At 44.3% G+C, this 24,090-nt stretch overlaps 2 protein-coding genes across 9 annotated transcripts in view; both read right to left on the bottom strand.

Annotated features, from left to right (window-relative positions):
* Positions 1–488: 488 nt before the first annotated feature.
* ca4a (carbonic anhydrase IV a) lies at positions 489–7,560 on the bottom strand. The gene is made up of 8 exons (XM_068332111.1): positions 7,384–7,560; positions 4,557–4,601; positions 3,505–3,669; positions 3,212–3,357; positions 2,673–2,765; positions 2,521–2,587; positions 2,264–2,427; positions 489–2,176 (listed from the first exon to the last, which is right to left on the bottom strand). Exons 1-8 carry the CDS (start codon positions 7,445–7,447, stop codon positions 1,997–1,999), a joined length of 924 nt encoding a protein of 307 aa, XP_068188212.1. The 5' UTR covers positions 7,448–7,560; the 3' UTR covers positions 489–1,996.
* Positions 7,561–9,040: 1,480 nt separating this feature from the next.
* The window catches only part of mtmr4 (myotubularin related protein 4), a 35,726-nt gene continuing 20,676 nt past the window's right edge, over positions 9,041–24,090 (bottom strand). For 4 of the 8 annotated variants that reach the window (XM_068332190.1, XM_068332192.1, XM_068332191.1 and 1 more), the window contains 17 exons: positions 22,057–22,173; positions 21,201–21,230; positions 20,601–20,683; positions 19,398–19,564; positions 19,215–19,311; positions 17,737–17,850; positions 17,444–17,637; positions 16,542–16,670; positions 15,782–15,893; positions 15,235–15,427; positions 14,453–14,638; positions 14,168–14,338; positions 13,765–13,919; positions 12,203–13,589; positions 11,946–12,056; positions 11,704–11,792; positions 9,041–10,646 (listed from right to left, as the gene is read on the bottom strand). In XM_068332190.1, the coding sequence (XP_068188291.1) occupies positions 10,469–10,646; positions 11,704–11,792; positions 11,946–12,056; positions 12,203–13,589; positions 13,765–13,919; positions 14,168–14,338; positions 14,453–14,638; positions 15,235–15,427; positions 15,782–15,893; positions 16,542–16,670; positions 17,444–17,637; positions 17,737–17,850; positions 19,215–19,311; positions 19,398–19,564; positions 20,601–20,683; positions 21,201–21,230; positions 22,057–22,173 (3,513 nt within the window). In that variant the 3' untranslated portion in view covers positions 9,041–10,468. Of the gene's footprint in view, positions 10,647–11,703; positions 11,793–11,945; positions 12,057–12,202; positions 13,590–13,764; positions 13,920–14,167; positions 14,339–14,452; positions 14,639–15,234; positions 15,428–15,781; positions 15,894–16,541; positions 16,671–17,443; positions 17,638–17,736; positions 17,851–19,214; positions 19,312–19,397; positions 19,565–20,600; positions 20,684–21,200; positions 21,231–22,056; positions 22,174–23,856; positions 23,966–24,090 lie in introns of those variants that run through there. The other 4 variants (XM_068332189.1, XM_068332195.1, XM_068332193.1 and 1 more) reach the window with 3 other exon arrangements.

The following is a 24,090-nucleotide window of genomic DNA, read 5'->3' as shown; positions in this document are numbered from 1 at the left end:
TTAAACGGAGACGACCTGAGCGAGGGAATGAACGGGAGACTTTCATTCAAACGTTTATCTTTGCTCTCCATTCATGTCACTGTGAGAGGCTGCTGTCTGCCCGTCACAATAAGCCTTTTGATTCCTTAATTATGGTGGGGGGGGGGAGCACACAAAAAAAAAAAAGAAGAAGAAGAAGAAGAAGAAGAGAGGTAGGGATGAAACACATGTAATCTGTCTGAGAGGCCAGGGAAAGAAAAGTGTGTGTTGTCTCGTAGTTTTAAGTGTGTGTGTCCACGTCCTCCTCTGATGGCTTTGATAGTGATACTCCTGTTCAGATGTGTGTGTTGGGGTGTGTTGGCAAACTTTGGTCAAAAACAACCCTTCGTACATCAAGGACAAGACAATTAGAAATGGATTAAAGGACGGGAGTCCGATATCGGTTCTGACCGGGCAGAGATGCTTTAAAATAAGCAGGATTGTGTCGTGCAGGCAGGGGGGGAGCGTGGTTACAAAGGCATCTGCACAGTTTATTCTTTTTGAAACACATTCTCCACATTATTCATGACACGTTCAAGCAACCTGACAAATCTCATACACTTAAACATCATGAGCAAAATTGATTGAGTCAAGAACAACTTGATGCTTCATATATGGGATTGCATTCAGTACGATATAAACTTTTGCAATACATAAATAACAATAAATGTGCGTTTTTATATCGATATACACATTCGGTACATAAAAACATGTGTACAGAGAAACAGCATAGAAATATATCTTGATGCCCCATGAAAATATACAGATTCCTTACTTAATCATCACAGTTAATCTGGCACAGATCTCTCAGTAGAATACTTCAGGAGTCCTCCAGAAGGAAAGAGCCAGGACTCAGTGGGGTGTAATTCACAGTTGATAACATTCAGTGCATCCGAGAGCCATGAACACAGTCACATGATATAATCTCACTGAACTTCACGGGTCACAAATGGGAAATGGAGTGCCCGGGGTGTGTGTGTGTGCATCAATTTGGCAAGTGTGGTTTTTGTGCGTGCAGCTTCACCCCGGTTGCTATGAACTGTACAAGTAGCTCAGAGAGACATGCAGATTCATGCTGGTACTTCAGATGCATGAAAGTTACCATGCTGGTTTTATGAACCGAGGGAATATTTAAATCCCCTTCCGCCATTCGCTTTAGCCTTTAGCATTAGCATCTGTGCTTTATTATCATTGGCTCAGGTGTCAGGGGATGGATTGTGGCTCTGATCTCCGATCTCCTGCAGGGAGAGGAAAGACCTGACATCCTTCATGCCCCCCCCCCCATCCTCCCAATCCAAACAGCTGACTGAGTGGCTGCTTCACCTGACGGCCGCGCCGCGCCCTCCTGGATTGGAAAAAAGACAAAAGCCAAACTGCTGATGCCTCTGACCTCCGGCGTTGAAATGGAGCTTGTTTTCTGTGACTTAGAGCTTCTATTAATAGCTCCATGCTGTTCACATGTCCCACTCAGAGCGACGCATCACATGCCAGGTCGGGGGTGTTGGGGGTGTGGGGCTGACATCGGCGACTTGTGGAGACTAAATGAACTTGACACTGGACAAGGCGGATGAGGTCTAACTTTCTATGAGAATATGTGTGTGTGGGTGTGTGTGTGTGTGTGTGCTTATTTTTATGTGATGACTAAAGGATCTGTTTGGCGAGTTGGGATTCAGTTGACACAAATGTCTTTGTAACTGCTTTATGGCACATTCATAATGCTGAATAAGACATAATGCCTCACTATACATGCACGAATGCTGGTTGAACCTTTACAGCACCTCTCTTAAGGCGTTCCTCAGATGCCTTTGTCATTTGTGATGTAAGCGGTGAACAACGGGTGAGTGATGCCTGCACTACGACGTGATCGGTCCACCTAGCAACCGCATGATGAAGATGTTTTGCGAACCGGGATACGGTTGAGAAGGGATACGGAACGTGGAGTTCATGGAGGTCGCAGTGCGGCAGGAGATACCTCGGTCTAGTTCAGTTGGGACAGAGCCAAGGCGGTAACCATGGCGGCCATGATGAAGGTGGAACTGGTCAGAAGCACGGGGCCTCCTGACCGGTACACCTGCCGACCGTTCAGAGGCTGGACCGGCCTGAAGGTTCCCACCATCGCCTTCCCATCGTTGAACTTGAGGTCTGAGAACGCCCGCAGCTGCAGGAACAGAAGATCAGACTTGTGATTGTCGTGTTTGTGGACTTTAGAATGATGTTGAAGTAAATATTCTTGAGTACTTCTGACCTGATCTCTGCTTAGAGGAATGGGACTTTCAAACAGGGTCCAAATCACGGCCTCGGTGCACCCTGGGGTGGTCAGAGAGCCCTTGTAGCGGTAATAGGATGTCAGATTCTGCTTGGTTGGGATGAGCTGCGCCAGAGAGATGGGAGGCAGGGAGATGTTCTCGTCTGAAAACAGGAAAAGCAAAATGAGAAACATTAGAAATGATGCAGATCTGGAGACGCATTTTTTGGTGCGTTCCGTTGAGGTTAAATATTTACTTGTAGTTCTGATGCTTTTCAGGGCGTTGATGATGGGGTCATATCTTCTGTTGACACTGTTAGACCTCTGGAAATGGAAATATAGATTTTTTATTTCAACGCGAGGCCTGTTCTGTAAAAGCAATTTCATTCGGATGACGTGAGATCCCTACCTCGTAGAAAAAGCCGAGGACTGCGACTCCCTCGGAGTCGGACAGGGCCGTCTTCAGGTCGGTGTACTGCTGCTTCATGTGGACGATGTGTAGCTGGAGAGGAAACACCACTGATCTCAGTGAACTGCTGGAAAAAAACACCTGTAGGGTGCTGTCATCTGTATTATGTTTCTCTAGGAATTTTATATTTATAATATTTAGGAAAAAAAATGGAAAAACTGGGTGTTGCTGTGCTTCGTCTTCATTTGCACACACACCACAAAGTTTCATGTGTCGTATGAGGTAATTAATCTTGTCTACAGCTGCTTATCCTTATCCAGCTGCTTTGAATCGAAATAGTTCTCTGCTTTAATGAATCTAAGACTTTGGTAAAATCCTGTCAAACACAAAACAGTCTGTCAACTCGAATAAAACTGTGGTTTTTTTGGAAACTGGAAAACTGGAAGTTAATATTTTAGGTTCTGGGTCAAATGATCTCCTTGCATCTTTCTAATCATCTCCTGAGCCAATTAGAAACAGGCTGGCTGAGGTGAAGGTACCTCCATGGGGTACTGTTCCCCGTCGATGGTGTGTTCAGAGCCCGGGCCTCCGTTGTTGCCCCAGTGCAGGTGGAACTGCACCGCCTTGTAGGTCCCCGGTAGGCGTCCACCTGAGACGGTGCTCAGGTGAGGGACTCCCACCTCGACTGGAGTTGACACACACACACACACACACACACACACACACACACACACACACACACACACACACACACACACACACACACAGAATAAAGAGGTCACATGACGGCTTCAGAGCAGCGACGGTGACGTCTCACGGAGAACCTGCTCACCGGAGTGGCCGTTGTTCTTGATGGCTCCTCTGAAGATCTGCTGGTAGTTATCAAACTGGAGAGGCGTCAGTCGCTCGTCCTTCAGCGTCTTCCTGGTGACCACGTTGATGGGTGATTGGAATCTTCCTTTACAGTTATCATTGACTTCGCTCCACTTCTCTGGCGCTGAAACAAGTCAAACATCTCAGAGTTGGACTTCGGTTTAGGTCAGTTTCTTTGGGATGAGATCTGAGCCATCTAACGTTCCCACCCACTTAGTTTCAACTAAGAAGGGATTTGATCAGCATTTTCTTGATAGAGTTGCTTTTAGGTCAAATATTTCAATGTGTCATGACATGTGTCTACAGAACTGATGAAGGTCTGGAGGTTGTGCGTGGGACTGGTTCCTGACCATAGATCCAACTGAAGCTCACCATGTAAGCCTGGGATCCGCTGCTGAGTTAAGAACAAAACGGCTCCAAAACAACTTAAATTCCTCTGATAAATAGACTTTTCTTCAAAATCTCTTCCTACATTTCTTAAATTTAAATTACTTTGTTAGACTTCTATTGATTTTTAATTTCTCTCAATCAGCCATTTCTACTGTACCTCCCTTTGGCATTATTGTGAAACTAACTTCAGGTGTTAAATGTTCAAATTAGTAAATTTACATATCCCCTCTACTCATCTACTGATGCACGTAAAATTTCTTATGCTCTCTTTCTGTTGTAGGAAATAAAAATGTATAATTACCACATAAACATTTTTAAAATGTCAAATGTTCCTGTTCCCTCATCAAAAAGTCCAGAATATATATTAAATCATGTGATTATTTCAAATCAGATGACTAAATTTAAAACTGCTTGGACATAAAATGCCTCTGGTTACTATTCTAGGTGTTTGTGCAGCTCTAACAGCACATGCGCTGAGGGTTGCATAAGGTTGAATTTGAAAGTTAACTTTTAAAAGAGGTCGGAGGGAATGCAGAACTTCAACAATAAATATCAACCCTCCAAACATACAGGAATGTAAAGAAAAGCACATTTGATTTGGTTGACTTTGAGCGTCCTCACCATTGCACTGACGATCACAAGTGAACTGGGACTGATAGCACCAATCTGGAAAACAAAACATGAAGACAATCGCGTCAAGACAAGGTTTTCAGTGAGCTGATCCTTGCCCACCTCTAGGCTTGATTCAATGGCACATGACTGACTTCAGGTCCCTGTACTCTTAACCTCTGGGTGACACCAACAAGCCTCAGCCAACTGCAAAAAAACAGAATAGGATGTTTCCTCTTGACAGACGCGCTGAAAACTCTCCAAGTAGATTTTATCCCCTTTTACCAATAGCTTATTTTTTCCTATGTGCAGCCTGTGAATTGTTCTGTTATTAGTTTAAGTCTTTTGTTGTTTCTGGTGTTTGAAAAATCCCTGATGCACAGAGGTTTACACCCCATTCATCAAGTTGTGCCTTATCTTTCCGTCCTATCAGAATAAACACTGAGGCAATCCTCAGCATCAAGGTCCCATTGTCACATGTTTGTCTGAGGGTTTATCAATATTTCACAATTGGGTTTGCATGTTTTCCACCTTGTGCTCAGAGACAAATATCTGCAGCTATCTCACAAATCAAATATTTATGGAGATACACATGCCATTGAAAAAATACAGGGTCTCCCACTCTGCTGTTAGACTGCTCTGAGTCGCTACTGCATGTTAGTGGGCTCTGAATGAAACTGACAGAAGCAAGCATTTTGCAGGGTTTCAGATGATTTTTCTTACAAATGAATAAAAAAACATTCTCAGTTATGTGATTTATTTTAATGTTTCATTAAAACAATTCCTGCTATGCGATCCAACGATATTGATGGTAGCTTTGAAATCATGTCACTTTCCATCCCTTCAAATCTACACTGAGGTATAAATCATTGTTTTTTTTTTCTTCCTGTAAATAATTTGTGAAAAACAATAAATTACATAAAATGAAAGGAGTGACTTCCTGTTATTATTTCCATCCAATGGCAGTCAGTCCTTCGTTTAGAGCGAAAATGAAGTTTTAATGCATTTCATTCATTTGACAGCTCTGGTTAACGGTACTGATGAGCTTACATATCTAATACGGCGTTACAACAAATCTAGTTAATGTTACGCCGACATGTATAAATTTAATTAATCAATTATAATCGTTTAAATGTGAAAATTCAATGCAGGACTTTCACTAAAATGACTTCGTTGACACGTGGCGCCTGTCTGTTGTCCATAGAAAAGTATTTCTGTGGGTCTTTGTCGCAAGCTTTCATCTCAACCAATAAGATTTCTGTCCGCAGAAGGCTCGACCAATCAGCGCACGATTCACAACTCTGGTGCGGAGCGGAGCAAATGAGCAACGCAAAAGGGTTCCAGTGGACGTGAGGGGTCTGGCTTGGAAGTAAACTTTGGAGGAGCGCGTCAAATTTACTTGAAAGGAGGCCAAGAAAGACCAGAGAGAAAACGAAACAAAAGCGAACAAAAGCTGACACGTAAAACTTTTTTTCCCCCCCGATCTATTGGGTTAAGGGCGCAAGAGGAATAGGAGAAACTGCGCCAATTCTTGCGGTCGTTCGTGCGTCAAACGTGGTTAGAGAATCCCAATCGAACTGAGGACTCGTTTATTATTATTATTATTATTATTATTATTATTATTATTATTATTATTATTATTATTTGTTTCGCGGGTGCGCGCATTGGACGTCTGGAACCAGAGACGCTCCTCCTCGACCTTGATTCATTAAAACGCAACCAGAAGCGCATCGAGTGACGGTCCAGCAGCGAAGTCTGGAGGAATCACAGCACCTACATTTATAAAAGGAGCGTTAGGAGAAAATTTGATCATCATCCGAGATGAAGGACTGTTATTTGAAGATTTTGAACTTTTAAAATTAGAAATATGAGTGAACTTGCTCGCAGAAACGGCGGTGCGTCGTCACAGCGATTTAAAAAAAAAAATCTCTAGTCGTATCATGATACCCTCAAATAATCTGAAAATAATTAAAATGGGCAGTATTGTAAAAAAAATAATAATTCAAAAGTATTTTAAAGGCGTAAATGTCACCTTCATTCCACAGAGAATCGCGAGGTTCTCTCTGTGGAATGAAGGTGACGCTGTGGATGCGGAGACATGGTGGTGCGCAGATCGCGGTGTCTCTCTGCTGCAGCCTGCATGGACGCAAACGTGCGCTATTGGCTCAGGATGATGTGAGCAGGTGCACCGCGGGGAGCCAGAGGCTTCCGAACATCTCAGCTCGGTCCGACCCGCTTTGGTTTTTTTCCTTTTTCGCGGATACAAAAACAGCGTGACAGATGGAGGAATGCGTACTGCTGCGTGAGAGTGAAGGACGGGGCAGGTGTGTGTGTGTGTGTGTGTGTGTGTGTGTGTGTGTGTGAGAGTGGAGCGAGAGAGAGGGGGAGAGAGAGAGTCACGAAGACGGGTTTGGGGCTCTTTAGTCTCTCTTATCTGTCTTCCATCGGATTTTATTCCTTTTCTGACAAATGAACTTCTTGATTGAACGGTGAAATAGAGAAAACTGAAGTGACACGTTTTGGGGGGGAAAAAATGATGAAAAGCAACCTCACCTTCTGCTGATCTCATCATGATTCTGTCAGACGCATTCGTTCAACTATTGATTATGTTTGAATCAATGCATTGATTGAAACGTTTCATGATGTACACGTTTAATGCTGGGATGTTAAATAAGCTCACAAAATTGGATCTGGATTATAAGGTAAATGATCCACCTGATAAATCAAATCAATTACCAGACTTCCTTGACTATACCTGCGTATTTAGGATCTGGACATCCCTAAATAAACGCATCTCTGCTTTGACGCATCTTTGCGCCAATGAACGGATCGGACTCACCTCCAGCTTCAGCGCAGGTTGTCCAGAGAGACGCCAGGAGGAGGATCGGGATCAGCGGCTGCATGTTGGCGCGTCGGGGACTCGACACAATGACTTGTTCAAATCAATGTGATCGCATTCTTGCAGGGGGTCTCATACTTATCCATCACCGTACCCAGACAGGAAAGGAGTGGCCCCTCCCTCCGCATAGCATCGCCTCTAATAGAGCTCCTCACTAATAAGAGCTCCGACAAAGGGATGGGGGGGGGGGGTCATCAATTAGGAGCCCCCTCCACCGCGGTCATTGTTCAGATGGTGATGGTGAAACGTTTCCTGGTGATGTGTTACGTTGTTATGCCACTTCGGGTAATCAGACGTGCGCTCCCCGCTCCACGTGGGGCCCCGAGTGGCCCCCAGAGGACCAACTGCGGAGCAATGTGAGAGGAACGTTATTATTAGTCATCTCAATCTCCTTCATTTCCCCTTGTTGCTTCACATTTAAGGACGTTTGGGTCTCACTCCTCTCCCAACTAATCACAGGTCCTGTTTTTTTTGTCGGATCTTAAAAATAATCAACTCGAACTAACATAAATTTTTCAAGATATCTGAAGGTACACAATAAAAGGTTAAGAAAATAAAAACAAATCCTGCATCCTATACTGTATTAATGTATTTACAGCATGAATAATTAAAGTACACATTACCCAGAATGCGTCGTGTTGTGTCGTAGATCGTTTTTATTGATGAGGTCACAATTATTTCCATCTGATCAATAATAAACCATATTGTCTAAACAGACCGTGTTTTAATCTGTGACATGTATGGAGCGGGATTAAAAATATTTCTGATGAGATTCGTTCTAGTATTCAAAATAAATCCCTCTCGGTTTGAACATCTCTTGTTTGAAATAACTTTATTGATCAGTGTCGTTTCAACACTCAAACACACACATCTGCCTCAACTTGAGATCTGAATCTTTAGAAAACACCCTGGTCCCCCTGAAAACCAGTCAAACCAGCACAAAATCCCAAAGCATCGTTCTGAAAATTTACAGCTGTGATCTTTATTTTCATTCCCTGGGACTGAAAATAATCCATGAATTATTGATCTCATGGAGGAAAAGAGGAACACCCGCTGCAGGCGGTGGGAAGCGCCATCTGGTGGATGAATGGAAGCACTTTTTTTTCTCACTGATGTATTTTAATTGCCTGCTTCACTCAGATGTTTGACATTATTTCTGCCCCCTTTAGTTTGTCTGCCTTCAAACAGGAATCTTTGGATACTGAGGGAAACTAAGTGGGTCCTGAATTTATTTTTTTTCTTCAAAGGATTTGTCATCTTTGTAGGACAGGGGTAGTGATAAAATGCCTACTCTGTCAAAATAGATGACAGGTCTTTGGTCTTGATCAAAGTAATTAATTTATACAACTCCCAGCAAATTCAAGACTTCAAGATATAAATTCCACAGGACTTCAATGTTGTGTCTGTAGTTGTCATTAGGTTAATAAAAATCCTTTATTCATCCCAGTGGGACAATTTTCAAATAAATTGATCAGAGTAAAACGATAAAAATACTCTCATCACAGCAATCTGATTCAGTTGCATGAAACAAGATTCAAAATTCAACGTCAAACCAGGAACAAACTCACTTTGAACACACCAAGAAGGACACTTGAAGAATGATTGATGATCTTTTATTTTAACCCAAGGGATTTAGCTTTTACAGTGCATTTCTTTACAACAATTATTAAGTGAGGAGTTTTAGCCACCACTATTGATCAGATACTACATAGGCTCCTTTTAAAGAGTCTGACTTCATGGACACCAGGTGAAGAACTCCCAAATATTAGACAATGGATAACAGTTTCACAAACTCAGTGACACCCAATCATCAAATTGAACTGGTTAGCCTGGTTATCAACTGGAACCATTTGTTAATCTTTATTACCTCAGTGTAATTAAGCAGCTAACTACCTGTACCAGTACAACATACTAATTAATGGCCAATTAGAAACCTGCTGCCATACACAAAAAAGGAAAAAGGCTTTAAAAAAATAGACAAAACAAAATATGGCACTATCGTTTCAAGGAACAACCAGTAGACACAACACATCTCTGTCAAAAGGGAAGGGGTTTGGGGACAAAAGTCCCCCCACCCCATCAGAAAAATAAACTCCTAGATCTTTGTTCAGTCATATTCCAATCGGTCTTTCCTGGCAGTCAGAGTCAGACATCCCATCATTCATGTCAGACCTCCCAATGAAGAACACGTGACAGAAGTCTGTCCTCCCTCAGCATCATCACATCTAGCGCACGTCCCACAAAAACAACATGCAGCGTCGCACCGATCCGTCCACGCACATCTGAGACAGTCAAACATGGCTATACTGGAGAGAAGCGTCGATCAAGACAGAACCACATTGACTGTGCATATACATCATTTAGAAAAACACATTGCAGCAATGAACACAGAGTATATGACCCACCAAATGTGCATGAACGTAAAGTCTATCCAGTTATCCGTTATGCATTACATTCAGGCTCCAAGGAACAGACGCGATGACAAAGTAAACAGCAGATTTCCTCCCTTTTTGCTCGAGTTTGGTCTCAAATTCTCTCAAATACACAACAGCTAGTAGTGCACAAAATAAGAATACAAAATTAGACTTTTAAATACTGTAGCAGCAATTCTTTTCTTTTGAAAGCCTCCAGTAGTACAGGTCAAGGCTATCCAGTCCCCGACATGTGGAAGGGTGAGTGATTGTCCTCTGAAGCGCCAGACAGGTCCTGTGAGGAGGGTGCAGGTGTATGGTTCTAAAGGTAGAAGGTGTGGGAGTGGGGGGGGGGCTGTCTCTGAACAGAAGGGCTTTGTTATGTGGGTGAACCTCCTCTGCTGACACCTCCGTCATCCCAGCCTTCCACTTCCTCCGCCTCACAGTGCATCCGACTTCCAAACAGTCATCCCAAAGAGCAACCAAACCTCCTCCATCTCCCCTTCCCCGCAGACAAAACCACAGCAGGCTTAGGGGTTGGGTGGGGGCGCTCAGCTGACTAGTCCAAAACGAGCAGGACAGAGCCGAGGTGGGTGACGCTGCTGACGCCTCACTCAGCTAGAGGCTGTGGCGATGGCCTTCTTCAGCTGCTGGCTGCGGATCTCGCGGGTTCGGGACTCCAGGAGGAGGTCGTGGCAGGAGTTACACACCAGCACGGGGTCGTACAGCTGCTGGTCGGGGATGGGCAGCTTCAGGTGACAACAGTCTTTACAGAAAATATTACCGCAGTTCCTGGTGATGGAGATGACAGAAGTTAGGCCGATGCATTTAAATAACTGTTAGGGTTTAGTTCATTAAAGGATGGACAGAAATAATCCCGTCTAAACACAAACAAATTAAACCGGTGCACAGGTACAACTTCATCCTCCAAGGCCGACACGTACCAGGTTCGTTCTCTTTTAACAGGAGTTTCCTGTCATCCTGCTGCCTCCACTGCATCTATATTTAGAGCTCTTTCCTCATTAACACTTCGAAATCTCGAGACTCGTTTCTTCCATTAATTAAAATGAGAAATCAAAACAGCAGCTTTGAACTCCTCTATTTAATATCCCAGGTTAAGGATTTTAATTTATTTCTTCCACTGGTACCTAAGAGTTAACGACATCTACTGTGACTAAATCTTGTTGTTTTGCACAGTGAAATGAATTTTTGTGGAGCGTATAAATTACTGTCAGGCAAAGCAAGAACCTTTAATTTTGAAACCCCGGGCTGAGATCAAAACTGGATTTGTCTCTGAACTGCAGGCTGCTTCTCTGGCAGATTTTAGCGAAAACAAACCAGTGCCAGGATGAAAGTTTAAAAAAAAAAAAAGTTTAAAAGAAGCGCGGCGGAGGGTTTCGGTTTGTCTGTACAAGAGACGGAAAACGAGCGGTTCAAGGAAATGAGGCCAGCGAAGAAGAGATAACAGGGTTTTTTTGCGGAATTGATTGCCAAGATGATTCTAAAACATCCAACTATTCAGTTGCCCATGACAACACTCCTGATCAGTAAAGGAAGTGATTGATTACTACACCTCAGACTAACCGGAGCAATGATTGCTTTGATCACTTTCTATTGATAAGAGTTCTGAATGTAAACTGATCAATTTTTAACCTACAAAGGCTTAGGAGTGGAATTTTTTTCTAAACTTTATCAGAAGAGTCAAGTTGATCACAGTCAACTTGAGCTGAAATGTTGGACCCAGACTTTTTTTTTCCCTTTTTGTTGTGTTCAAATCCTGGGATTTTTCTTTCACCTTCACATTTGAATGTTAAAAAAAACAACACAAACAACCACAGTGAAGCCCAACCTGCAGTGGTGACGTCTCTTGGCTATCCAGAACTCACAGTCACAGTTGAAACAATGGGAGGCCATGTGGTCAGGCACCCACCTGGTGACCTACAGACATCAGAACAGTGCGCCATAGTTAAGAAGGTGCTCAAAGCCACACGGGTGAGGGAGGAGGGGAGGTGAGGAAGTGAGGGAGGGTGAGGAAATGAAGGCAAGTGAGGAAGTGGACGTGAAAAAAAAAAATCGCGAAAGGACAATCACCTCTGTGTCCTTGGACTCCACGCGGTCCCAGCTGCCCTCGGACAGACGGTCGTCGCTGTGGGTGGACAGAGAATCCTCCTCGTTGCTGGTGTCTGACTCACGCAGACACGTCTGGAAAAAGATCAGTCAGACGCACAGGAGTGAGGAAAGAGCTGAAGATAATCGAAAATATTTACCAACGCTGCAGATAAAAAGAGCTTTCAGCGCCCAGCTGTCTGGCATTAATGTCACCGCTGGATAAAAAAAAATCTACTCACGATGTCGTCCTCGTAGTCGATGTCTGGCTCCGAGGGGGGGGTGGTGTCCTGTTTGCTCTCCAGCCTCATCTGCAGCTGTCGCACCTGCTGCCGCAGCACCTCCACCTCCTGCTTGTAGCCCGCCTCAATCTGCCGCAGCCTCTGCTGCACGGCGTCCATGGGCACCGGCAGGCCGTCGTCGTCCAGGTAAGCCGGGGCGTGGGGAGGGGGAGGGGAGGAGGACGCGGAGGCGGAGGTGGAGGTGTACGGCGCCATAGCGAGGCCACAAAGGGGGGTGGGCCCACACGGGGCGGCGTAGCCCGCAGATCTGGAAGCAGACAACCATCCAGGCTGCGACGCGTTGCTGGAACTACAGAGAGCATCCCGGCGGGGGCATGACCCCCCGTTGGTGACGCCCTGGGGGCGCAGCGGCTTGCTGGCAAGTCGGCGGCTCTGGTGCGTCCCGGTGGCTCGGCCAACGCCGGCGAGACTGGCGCCACTGCAGGCAGACGGAACCGGACCGTGGACGCTCTCTGAGCTGGAGCTGAACGGGGTGGAGTCTAACGCCTGGCGAGCTGCAGCCAGGGCGCCGTTCACGGGGGCGTTTGCGGACACACACTCTCTTCCTTTCACTTCTTGTGTTCTCGTGTCCTCTTTCACCTCCTGGGGTTGTGACTCGGGCTTCTCGTCATCAACGGGACTCTGGGTAGGATCCTGACTCGCTGGGGGAGGCGGGGTCGGCGGCGGCTCTTCTTCGCCCGTGAGCGTCTCCGTGGAGTCCTCCATAGGAATGACGTGTTGCTGCTTCAGCTCCTGCAGGTCTGGGTGCTGCGGTGGGAGGTTCACCTGAGGGTCAGTGTGGCAGTGAAGCAGCGAGGTGGTGGGGGCTGGAGGCTGTGTGTTGTTGCATGGCTCTGATTGAGGAGTGGGTGAGGCGGTGCTCTCAGCAGTCCTACAGGGGCTCTCAGCCTCCACCACAAGTAAAGAAAGAGGAGGATTAGTGATGTCAGGGGAATCCTTTTGGAGAACAGGAGTGGGCAGGAGGGAGGGAGCATCAGGAAGTACAACACCCTCAGTGACGGGGGCAGGAGGAAGGGGCGAAGTGGGCAGGGGCTGTGTGGTGAGACAGGGCTGCTCCATGTCTCCACAGCTCTCTGCACCCGGGTCTTCCTCCGGGTTCTTGGCAGGACTCTGATGAAGAACTTCTTCCTCGCTGCTCACCAGTTCAGTCTCACATATGATCTCAGCAGAGTCCGTGGAGTTATCTTCGGGGGCTGCCGACGGCTCAGGCGCTGGGCGACCCTCATGGCAGTGCTTATTGAGATTGGGGTCGCTGGATGTACGCGTCAGGGACACCCCGTTCTCAAAGGCTGAGACGAGGTTGTCCATGGAGCGGGTCTTGGGAAGTCTGGAAATCAGAAACACAAAAATCAGTTTCACAAGTGCAGAAGTGCGAAGATGCAATTCTGTATTCGTGACACTAGAGGGCAGTGTGATCTACTTTGTCACAATGATTTGTCAAGTTTGAGTAAATCTCCTTTCAAGGACATGTTGAATACAGAGTAGCAGTAACAAATTTGCACCTGTCCAGAGAACGGGGAGTGAGTTCATCTGCTGTTACACTCGGGGGGCGGTAGAGCTCCATAGCATCGTCCACAGCGGCGCAGGGGGAGGAGGTGGGGAGGTAGACGGCTGTCCACAGCTGTAACGCCCGTGTGTGGCAGACTGGCTGCAGCACCTGGCAGAAATAGAAGCGATGAGGGTTTTCCCCACAAGATCAATAAACCGTGTCCATTACTGTATCAGTTTGGGGATGAGAGGGAAATTTAAGGCGGACAATCAATAATCGAGTCACGTGTGCTCTATGGGGGGTGAGACCAATAAAACCAGACAATTCTTAAGAGGGGGAAAATAAGATCAGTTTCTCCTCCAGTTTTAATTTATTTAACTTTAGATAATAACAGCACAATTAAAAGCAGGAGGTACCATATCATAACTCGGGATGTAAAGGAAGTTCTGAAAGTTCTTGTTCCCGCTGCGAAGTAAAGACCAGACCGAGCAGGTGCGTCTGTAGATGTTCTTTGCCTCCCTCTCCCGGGCGTTGTTACACAGGAAGGTGCCGTAAAGGCAGGAGTACGTATGCTGCACCAACTTCACCTGAACAAACGACAAAGTAACCACACATTAACATAATTGTGACATAGGAGGTGTGGATTAAATATCTAGCAACATGTCTTCCACACTGAGGCTCATTTCTTGTGCGACCCCCACCAGGAAAGCTTCGTTGAACTCGAACAGGCAGGGGAACTGTTTGAGCAGCTGGTGAACGCCGTCCAGCCACTGCAGGAAGATGGGACACTGCTCGCTCACGACGTCAGCGTTCTCCTGGTGGCCACAGCGGTCCCCAAACTTGTGGCCGTAGTCCAGCCAGTCGGTCTCTACGAGCACCTGGAAGCCCTGTGGACGACGCAGGTCCGTGTTTCATGTGACGTTAAAGTGGAACCATCAGTAAAACTGTATTCTGCTGATAAACATATGTTCTCTACCAAAGAATGAGGTCTCCCAGTTTGACAGAATCTAGGAGTTGCCTTTCATTCGTTATCTTATTTTCACCCTGCTCACAGTCCAGTGGCTATAAACCTTATTAGACTAGGGCTCAAGGAACGTTCATACTAGCTCTAAAGTTAAACCAAAACGACTAGTCCTGACCTCAGGCTCTGTTCTGGTCCAGTGTTCCAGAGTTAGCACCAGGAAATCAATCGGCTAAAATGCAGTGACGCATTATTCCAGATTGTAAACATTCACAAGCGAATAACTTAATCCAGGATTAGGAGAAGTGCTGTGTGCAACAAGCTGTAGGACGAGGTTCATTAGGTGTGCATGAAATGTTATCTCAGCTATATGACAAGTGAAAAGCCCTGTTGTCTACCGCCCAAACTCATAGGGACTCGAATTTCCAGACTTTGTGAGTCTCTTGCAACTCCAACTCGAGTTGACTTAGTTCTGTCAAACTGAACTCAACCGTTTGCTCTGTTTGAAAACCCTAAACCCACCTCGAACGTCCTGTAGTAGGGATCCAGCAGGATCTTGGCGAGGGCTACAATCTGGGGCGTCCGGTCCCACCCGTCTGAGCAGTGCACCAGGACAGGACGCTCCCTCTCCACTGCTGAACACACCACAATGGCGGCCTTTAGCAGAAAGGAAAGATTCTGCATCCAACGGGTGTTCTCAAGCGCCGAGAGCCAGCTGGAAACAGCAGACGAGACTCATTAGGTATAAACAGATCTACATAGAACCTCAGATGATCGACTTCGAAGCCCTACAACCATGTTATCACACGTGAACACATACACACACACACACACGGTAAAAACAGGTGTAAACTCTGGAACAAACACGAACACAAATGTTCGTGCACTGACTGTACAGACAGACAACTTGTCAGCATGGCAGAAAGGGGACTGGACTGTGGCAGCTCTCCCATCCCAGAGCGGTGTTGCCTTTCAGAGAGGTGAGGCCAATTAAACGGGGGAGGGAGAGGGGGGGAGGGAGAGGGAGGCAGAAGCCACTCAGACAGAACGGTCAAGCGGATCATCTTACTTTGCTGGATCCGGGATCTGACTGCAGACGGTCCTCAGGGCATGGAAGCTGTTTCGGGTGGAATGGATGTTGGCCATTCCCATGAACGTCACTTCACAGTTTGGGTAGTACTCTATGCACAGAAACAAAACAACTGAAGTCATAAGATGTGGACAACTTGTAGCTTGTTAAGGTTCATCCGCATCATGCATTCAGACGCTGGAGTTTAATTTTAGGACTATTACTTGAATTCCTAACCTCAACCATCAGCTATAGAAGTCAATGGAAGCAGTTAACTGAATATCATATGTCAAATAATATCCATAATAAAAGGCATCCTGCAGAATGATGTCACTTCTTATGTTGGGTGGAGCAGCACTTCCTTTATTTACACAGCAAGCAGTTCCAGAGAAACATTAGGAATTATGTCAAGTCATGATTCTGCCACAAAAACATTAGAATCCAATTTTATCTCTGCTTTTAGCTCCATTATGGTCTCCATCTGCTGAGAAAACTATTGGCTTCTAACTGATAGATGTTTGACTTTCATTGATCGCAAGTTATTTATTCGTCAACCGATTTAGATGTGGAGCAAATGACTTACTGAAAATAGCTTACTGTGGTCACCACAAACGCAGTTCATGACAGCAAAATGAAAAGATGATAGGAAGTGCAGAGTTGCGTGCTAAACATGTGGGAAAACCTCAAATTCTAGTTTCTTCAAAGTCCTGTCAAAATGTAATAGTCATTAGGTAGACTTCGAATACTTTGTCCCACTTACCTTCACATTCACAGCCTCCCCCCTTAGCTCGATTAGCGACAGCAGCAGTGTACGAGCGAGCATCCATAATCAGCAGCTTCCGTGGCGTGGCGTTGTCGTCGCAGCCGGTGGCAACAGTCAGGGAAGAGTCTGGTGGTGAGAAAACGAGAATTTTCACTCAACTCTGTAGTGTTATGAAAATCAAACAGCCAGAGACACGAGGACAGATGAAAGTGTGTGGGAAGAAGGAATCAGAGAAGTAGCGGTGACACGATCAATAGACACAGACTACTTGTAACCTACTGAAAATCAATATCTGTTCCTGATGACTAAAGTCAAGAGTTCTTTCAATGGCTACAGCAGAAACGGAAAATAAATTACTGAGGGATTTCAACTGAACAACTGACCTGTGCAGTCAATCGCTGCTGCTCATTCTACAGCTTGTTATTGTCCAAAAAGTATTGCACAAAGAAACCTCTGCGTCAAAGAAGACACCATATTCTCTGGACTTGGAATCCGACATAAATAATTGAATATGTGCACTCTGTTGCTTTGTTCTGCAGCTAAGAATGATGAGTAGTAACATGAATGGATACTACATGGAAAAAATGAGCATATAAAAGTTGTAATGTTATTTAATTGCTTATAAAATGTTGACAATGCATTTATTTAATTAGGCTGATACATGCGGGCATAATTAAAAATGGCGTATTTCTTGGCACCTGTGTTTATGATAGTAAGCAAGAAAATTAATGAGGCATATAAATAATGGAAATCAAGAGCATTCCTACAAATAAAAGTGTGTGCTCACAGTTCACACACACGCACTAGTTACTGCACTTAGAATGGAACAGAAACCATACCTAACAGGTATTTGGTGTGTATGTGCAGACTAAAAACTTATGATCTGTTCATCTCTTTACCAAAATCACTATCACTAGAATCCGGTGCTTCCCCGCTCTGTCGGCAGGTTGGAGCTCTCCGTGCTGCATTGTTCTCCATTTGACAGGCCTTGGCGATGGACAACACCAGGTACTCATCGTCATTGTTCCTCCAGCCCCACCAGCTGATCTCAGGCTGGCTGCAGCGAGCGATCACCGCCCCATTCTTCTGGTGCCTGAAATTTAATTTCGAGGATCGGTCATCATAAATACAGGCCTGAAACACCCAAAAGGAAACTTGGTGCAAACATGTGATAGTGTGTCGGTCAACCCACCTGTAGACCACCACAGGGAGCCTCTTCCAGGATCTGAAGGAAGCCACACTCTCCAGCTCCTTGTCAGTGATCCAGATGGGGACCAGCAGCTTCTGTGGGTAGCTGGAGCACAGCCTGAGGTCAAGAACAAGACATGTTAGTTTTCAGAAGAGGTTAAAATGCATTTCATATTGCTGCAACATTATACCACCAGTACACTCTGACTTTATCCATTAGTGAGAAAAATAAAAAGATGGAATCATGCTTCAGCTGCGGCAAACAAAAACGTTTCATTATTCAGGGTCACTATGGAGGACAAATCACAGCGCTGGTGCCCGACTCCATCTGTCTCTGAAGAAAGTATCAAGAGAGGAGAGGAGGAGACCAGCTTCTCTCCACCTGCTGTTTGGATGGGAGGGGGAGACAGTGTGTGTCTGTGTGATATACAGTGCTGAGTCATGGGCCTCAGCAGGCTGCAGCTTGTTTAATTAGCCAGTGTCCAGTTTGTCGGTCTCCCTCAGCAGGAAATGCTGTTTAGGTCCATCTGAGCAGACTGACCTTTATTTTATTTGTGATACACACATTTTAGAAACAACTAATGTGCGTGTGTTTTGGAGGAATGAAGTAGGTATTAAACGATGTAACACACACACTTTGAATAGGCTGCTCTAGAACTTCTGGGAGTGCTATGAGGCAGGCAGCATATTTAAGTTACATGGGCGGGGTTGTTATAACGCGACTCCCTGCAGAGCCTGATCAACGAGATTGTTTTAAGGGATGTTTAACTTATGCCAAGTGGGTTTGTGTTGTTTACTCCCTCCAACACGTCTTAGCTTGTAGTTCTAAATATTTTACCAATTGTTTTAAGCGCCAGGTTCACCACCCCTTCTTCATACGCCACTAGAGGTGTCTTGGAATGTAAATTATATTTTTACCTGCGTAGATTTATGTAATAAACGTCTCTCCTGGTGCTCTTTAAAGGTTTTAGAGTGAACTGGGATTTTAAATAACATTTTCTTAGTTTATATGCTACCGTTTGTGTTTTTTATTGTGTGTTACAACGATTTGAGAGGGCGGCGGTGCGGTTAACAGTTATGTGTTAGATTTTTCTTTTTCACTGCAGTCAGAAAATCTGTACCATCACAGCAGCATTTCCAATTACTTCTGGTCCTGCTCTGATTTGAAGGATAACCACACCTTAAATTTTCATGTCACATTTTCTACAATTCTTGGCCGATGCAAACAAGACTAACATGTTGATGTGAAATCAGACAGCCACACAAAATGTGTTTGAATTTGAAAAAAAATTATAATTCTTCTAAAATTCAAAACTCATTTCCCCACAGATGTCTGATGATGCTGAGATGTGCATCATATCTGTAGCCCCAACTACTTTTTACAGCTCTCCAAAACATCTCCAGAACACTGTCACTCTTGTTTAATCTTCAAACGCTGACTACTCATCATTTATGTGCTGGCGTCCTGCATCTGTGACATACTTGTAGTTGCAGTTTATGGACGACACCCTCCAGGCATTCTGCAAGTCGAAGCCCATCCTCCTGACCTCCATGTCCATCCTCTGACTTACATGATCACCTGCACACAAAAATAGCCCATCTATTATCGTAACATTTTAATAAATTAACATCCAAACTCTTGAAACTTTATTGTATGTTTGAGACCTGGACGACAGAGATGAACATGCTGGTCTTCATCATCTGCGCTGCCTCCCAGACACCAGGCGTGATAGGCCAGGGCAAACAGGTCCTCTAGCCGGGCTGGGTGAGCAATGGCCCGGTTCAGACGCTTCACCCACTCCTGGCATTGCTTGAAAGTTGCAAAGTGGCATCTGTGGGGGAAGAATATCCCCAAGACAAAATATATTGTTATAGATATGAAGAACAAGAGAAGATCATGATGGATGGTGATGTTTGAACAGGAGCAATAATTGGACCAGTTAATGTGAAGGAACCAATATCTGCTTCTGAGAGTCTCATGACTGGAATGGTTTTAAACTTGTTTTTATTATGCTGAGCAAGTGCAAAGAAGCTTATAGTTAAATATTCACCGTCTGTCAAGTGTTGGCAAACAATCATGTAGAAATTAAAAATGGAATAAACTCAAACACAACAGCTCCAGTTTAACTAATGCTTAACAACATAAAAAGTACCCACAACAATAAATATGACTCCTATATACTGTAGATAATCCTTAATTACGATTTTAGTGATGGCTCTGCAAATAAATGATATATTACATCGAAGCAAAAGTGATGAATGACATTTTCATCTCGATAATGAATCAGGTAACATCTAAAAGCCTGACCGTGGAGTGAGCTACAACTGCACAAGGCGCCATCTTTCAATAACTTGTGTTGGACCAACAGTATAAAGGTATAAAAATCCAGTAGTTGTTTAATGTTTCCCATGATGAAAAACAACACAAATAATAATAAAATGGCCAGGGTACCATTTATCGAGAAATAATTACATTTTTGCACGAATTGAAACCAGTTTTTGTTTTGTATGTCCACCTGATAACTCAATTTACGTATTAGCTAAAAGGGCGACCTTGTTTGACTACATGAAACATGAAGCTGATAATCATTGATATTATTAAGTGGGACAGGAAGAAAGAGGGGGATTAGAATAATGCTAATGGAACTGTATTGCTGCTCTAAGTAAACACTATTTTTAAAATTGGGATTATTGATTAGTAGTCAAGTGTGGTTTTGTGATTTAATTGCTTCTTCACAGCCACATGGAACTGAACTATTATGAGTTTAAATGAGCACCAGGTCTCTGGAGCTTATATGCAGCAACAGCTTCAATCTGCCTGTAGGACAAATGTAAGATCTTTTATGCTTGAGTGAACCCTTCCCTTACCTGACAACTTTGGAGTCTTTGCAGTTGATGTGCAGCTGGAACATATCTCTGCTTTCCACGCTCTCTATCAGCCTGAGAGGCACCTGTGGGGGGAGAGAGAGCAGGTGTGTCAGACTGGTTGCCAGATCTCAGAGCCGACATCACATCTGTGAAAGAGTTACCACCCTCTGTTTTAGTGCTGACTCAGTCCAGGCGAGATTCCGCTTTAATCCCACTGTAAGGGAGGAGGGGGGTCTCCAGTATCCCTTATACAATATATCTATATACTGTTAGGCATAACATAAATCTGGGTTTTTCCATAGGGTTTTCTATCATGCCTACTTATTGTTTTTAGCAGATTCATCCTTAATCCACGCAATGTCACTTTAGGTCAAAGTTTGTGACCTTGTTTTTGTGCCTTACTGCAAAAACAGCACTTGTTTTGTTAAAGTTCAAGGTTCAGTCAACATGGTTCATGTTTTCTGCAATGTTATTTCTCAAAAATTATAACAATGTGAATGTTCCCTCGTGTATAATAGTGATTAAAATAATATAATTAAAAAGAAGAGGAGAGCTGAGTAGTCTGTGGCAGAGGGTGTCGTTTTATCATATGGTACTCACAGATATGTCATTGTCCACACCTGGGGAGGTCTGAAACAGTGACACCATGGAGCATAACACAAAGAAAGAAAGGGGGGAGGGAAGACAAGACAAGAGGACATGGGAAATGAAAAACAAGAGCTATTAAACAAAAAAAACAAAAAAAAAGAAAATCTGGAGACATGAGTTAACAGGAGAGAAAATATCAGGTTGAAAGATGAAAGGTAACTTAATGGATCACGGAGTGTGCTAAGAGCACATGACCAAACCAAATGGAAATCATGGAGAGAAAGACAAACATGGATGAGAGCAAAGGGCAAGATGGAAGTAGGTGGAGGGACTGTGGAAAGGGGGGGGGGGGCGCGCTCATATTTAGGTAGGACACTTGCTCCCCAGTAGGGGAAACAACTGTTAGAGGCTGAACTCACTGCTACAGTGACACAGGGTGACGAGGTGTCGCCTCCTCCTACCTATCACTTTTCACAGAGGTCATCAGGGAAAGATGAAACGATTTTTGGAAGGAGGAATTTGGCCACCAGTGAATGCAAACATCAACATCCAGCCTGCTTGTCGTTAAGAGCAGGCGTTATATAGTGGGAATCAGAGGTCAAGCATTTGGAGCCTAGATGCCAAAACTCTCCTGCTTCTAAATCCCAGCGAACTCCACTCCGGTGGTGCAAACGACACCGTACTCACAATGCAGGAATATTACAACAACCGTTGTATGATGATTAAAACCTCCAAGCAAACAACGCATTATAGTCTCGTCCCAGCCGTTGTGCCATTACAGGAGCCAATAGCAACAACAGAAATTACACTGCCAACTCAGCCATTGATATTTCCATTCTGCCCATGTTTTTCCGTGAATTGCACTCACATTGATGACGGAGTCCTTGAACTTGATGTGGAGCCTGTAGTTAGAAATGGCAATGATGGCATCATCAGCTCTGCCGAGATATTCCACCCCTTCCCCCTGAAGAACAGAGAACGGCACCTGTGGAGACACAGAATGACCAGACTGTTGAAATTCAAGCAGTGGAAATACAATTGTCAAGATTTATCAAGTTGAGTGGGGCTAACATGGTAGCATCCACATTAGCACGGTCTACTGGCACGCAAATGGTGTAGCAGCGCTTGGAAATAAATGAAAACTATGACAAAAAGATGTTTAGAATGTTTGTGTGATTAAGAATGCTAACATTTGAAATTTATCTTGAATATAAAGTACGGGAATGTCATTAGCTTCACAAATATTTTGTAAACAAATAACATATCCTCAAGTACTAACAATTCATTCTGAGGCCAACATACATGAAATTTATTGGCAATACTGTATGTCGAACAGCTAACCAGACATTTGAATCAATTCCTCCATGTCAAAGAGAAGTTACATCAAAATCAATTGATTCATAACAACAAGTATCTGCAAAAAACTCATCTAAGGAGATAAAAGTCACTCCACTGGGACACAAAGACCAACAAACAGAGGGAAAGTCAACAGAGGTCATTAAAGTATATGCAAATAAAAAATATTGAAATTCGAGTCTGGAACGAAGTGAAGAACATGACAACCTACTGTTTGACCCACATGTGTGAGATATTAAAGGAGAGATCGATAGCAAAATCCTTTCCACAAAACTGCCAGCATGGCTCAAAAACCTTTTAACTCGTCAACACATGAGTACTGAAATGTTGGGTCAGCTCTTAAGCTTATATTTTTTCATTATAACCCTTCTGATCTGAAAATCTTCATAACTGTTAAAAGGAAGTACGGACTGTATCATTATGGTGTCACACTCAAGTTTCATGGCAGTGAAATTCACTGTCCTGGCTAAATGGAGCTAAACTCACATGATGGAATCGCAATAAATGCATCACAGTAAAGAAGGACAAGTTGGTTAAACTACATGTGTAGCAGTGCATTTAGCACACAGTAGTTACAGAAGGACTTTCCGGTGAGTCTAAATGAAGAAACAGACAGACAAGAGGCAGAACCGGGAGGGCCAAAGTCAGCTACAGCACTGACGGTATGGTGAGGGATCCCAAACGGTTTATTAAAAAAAAAAATTGTACCATTTTATTATAGGCCTGGCCAAGTGCAGGCTATGACAGAACCCAAGATAACTGGTTTCCAGCAGAGGTTTCCAGCAGAGGATCACCCCCCTTTAAGGCAGAGCTTTTGCTTTAAAAATCCAACCACGTACAGTAGATGAGACACACAGCTAAAGCTGCCAACTTCTAAAAAGTGTCTCAATCTGTATAACATGAAAGCATCCAACATCTTTCAGACTGATGAATTTTACTACAGCGACTTTTCAAGGCATTTAAATATTATCCTCTGTAAGACCTTTAATGGCTCCTGTTGATCAGGAAAATCTAAGCTACATTATGTACAGAGATAAAATCCTGTTCAATCCCTCGGGGGGGAAAAAAAAGCTCCTCAATGACACGACGCACCGTTTGTGAGATACAGCAGCGCTCAGGGAACAATCTTTCTCTATTGACATCACCCCTTTATACCACGTCAACTCTTTCTGTGTGACTGCCTGCATGCACTGATGTACTTTTTGCCTGCTTGAACACAACCATGGCCATTTGGGACCACACATCACAACTCAGATCTTGCTGTTTAGTTACTAGTAGTGGGGACAACAGTGTTGCTTAGAGACAACATTACCTCATCGTCCATTAGCATGCATCGCTGAGTCATGCAGAGGAGGCACCCCCCGGGTGCATATTAAGAGGACATGCAGCAGGGCAGATGAGGGATTATGTAGCCAGGTTTACTTGAAACAACATTAACAAACACCGTTAAAAGCACAGCCTTATTGGTGCACAGAGCACATGAACAGATCTGTAAAATAAAAGTCAATGTCAACTCACTCTTATGTTTTACCAATAACACAAAAAC

Source organism: Antennarius striatus, chromosome 13, assembly GCF_040054535.1.
Source record: "Antennarius striatus isolate MH-2024 chromosome 13, ASM4005453v1, whole genome shotgun sequence".
NCBI lineage: Eukaryota > Metazoa > Chordata > Actinopteri > Lophiiformes > Antennariidae > Antennarius > Antennarius striatus.
Note: the sequence above shows the minus strand (reverse complement) of the source record. Positions and strands in the feature narration are given on the sequence as shown.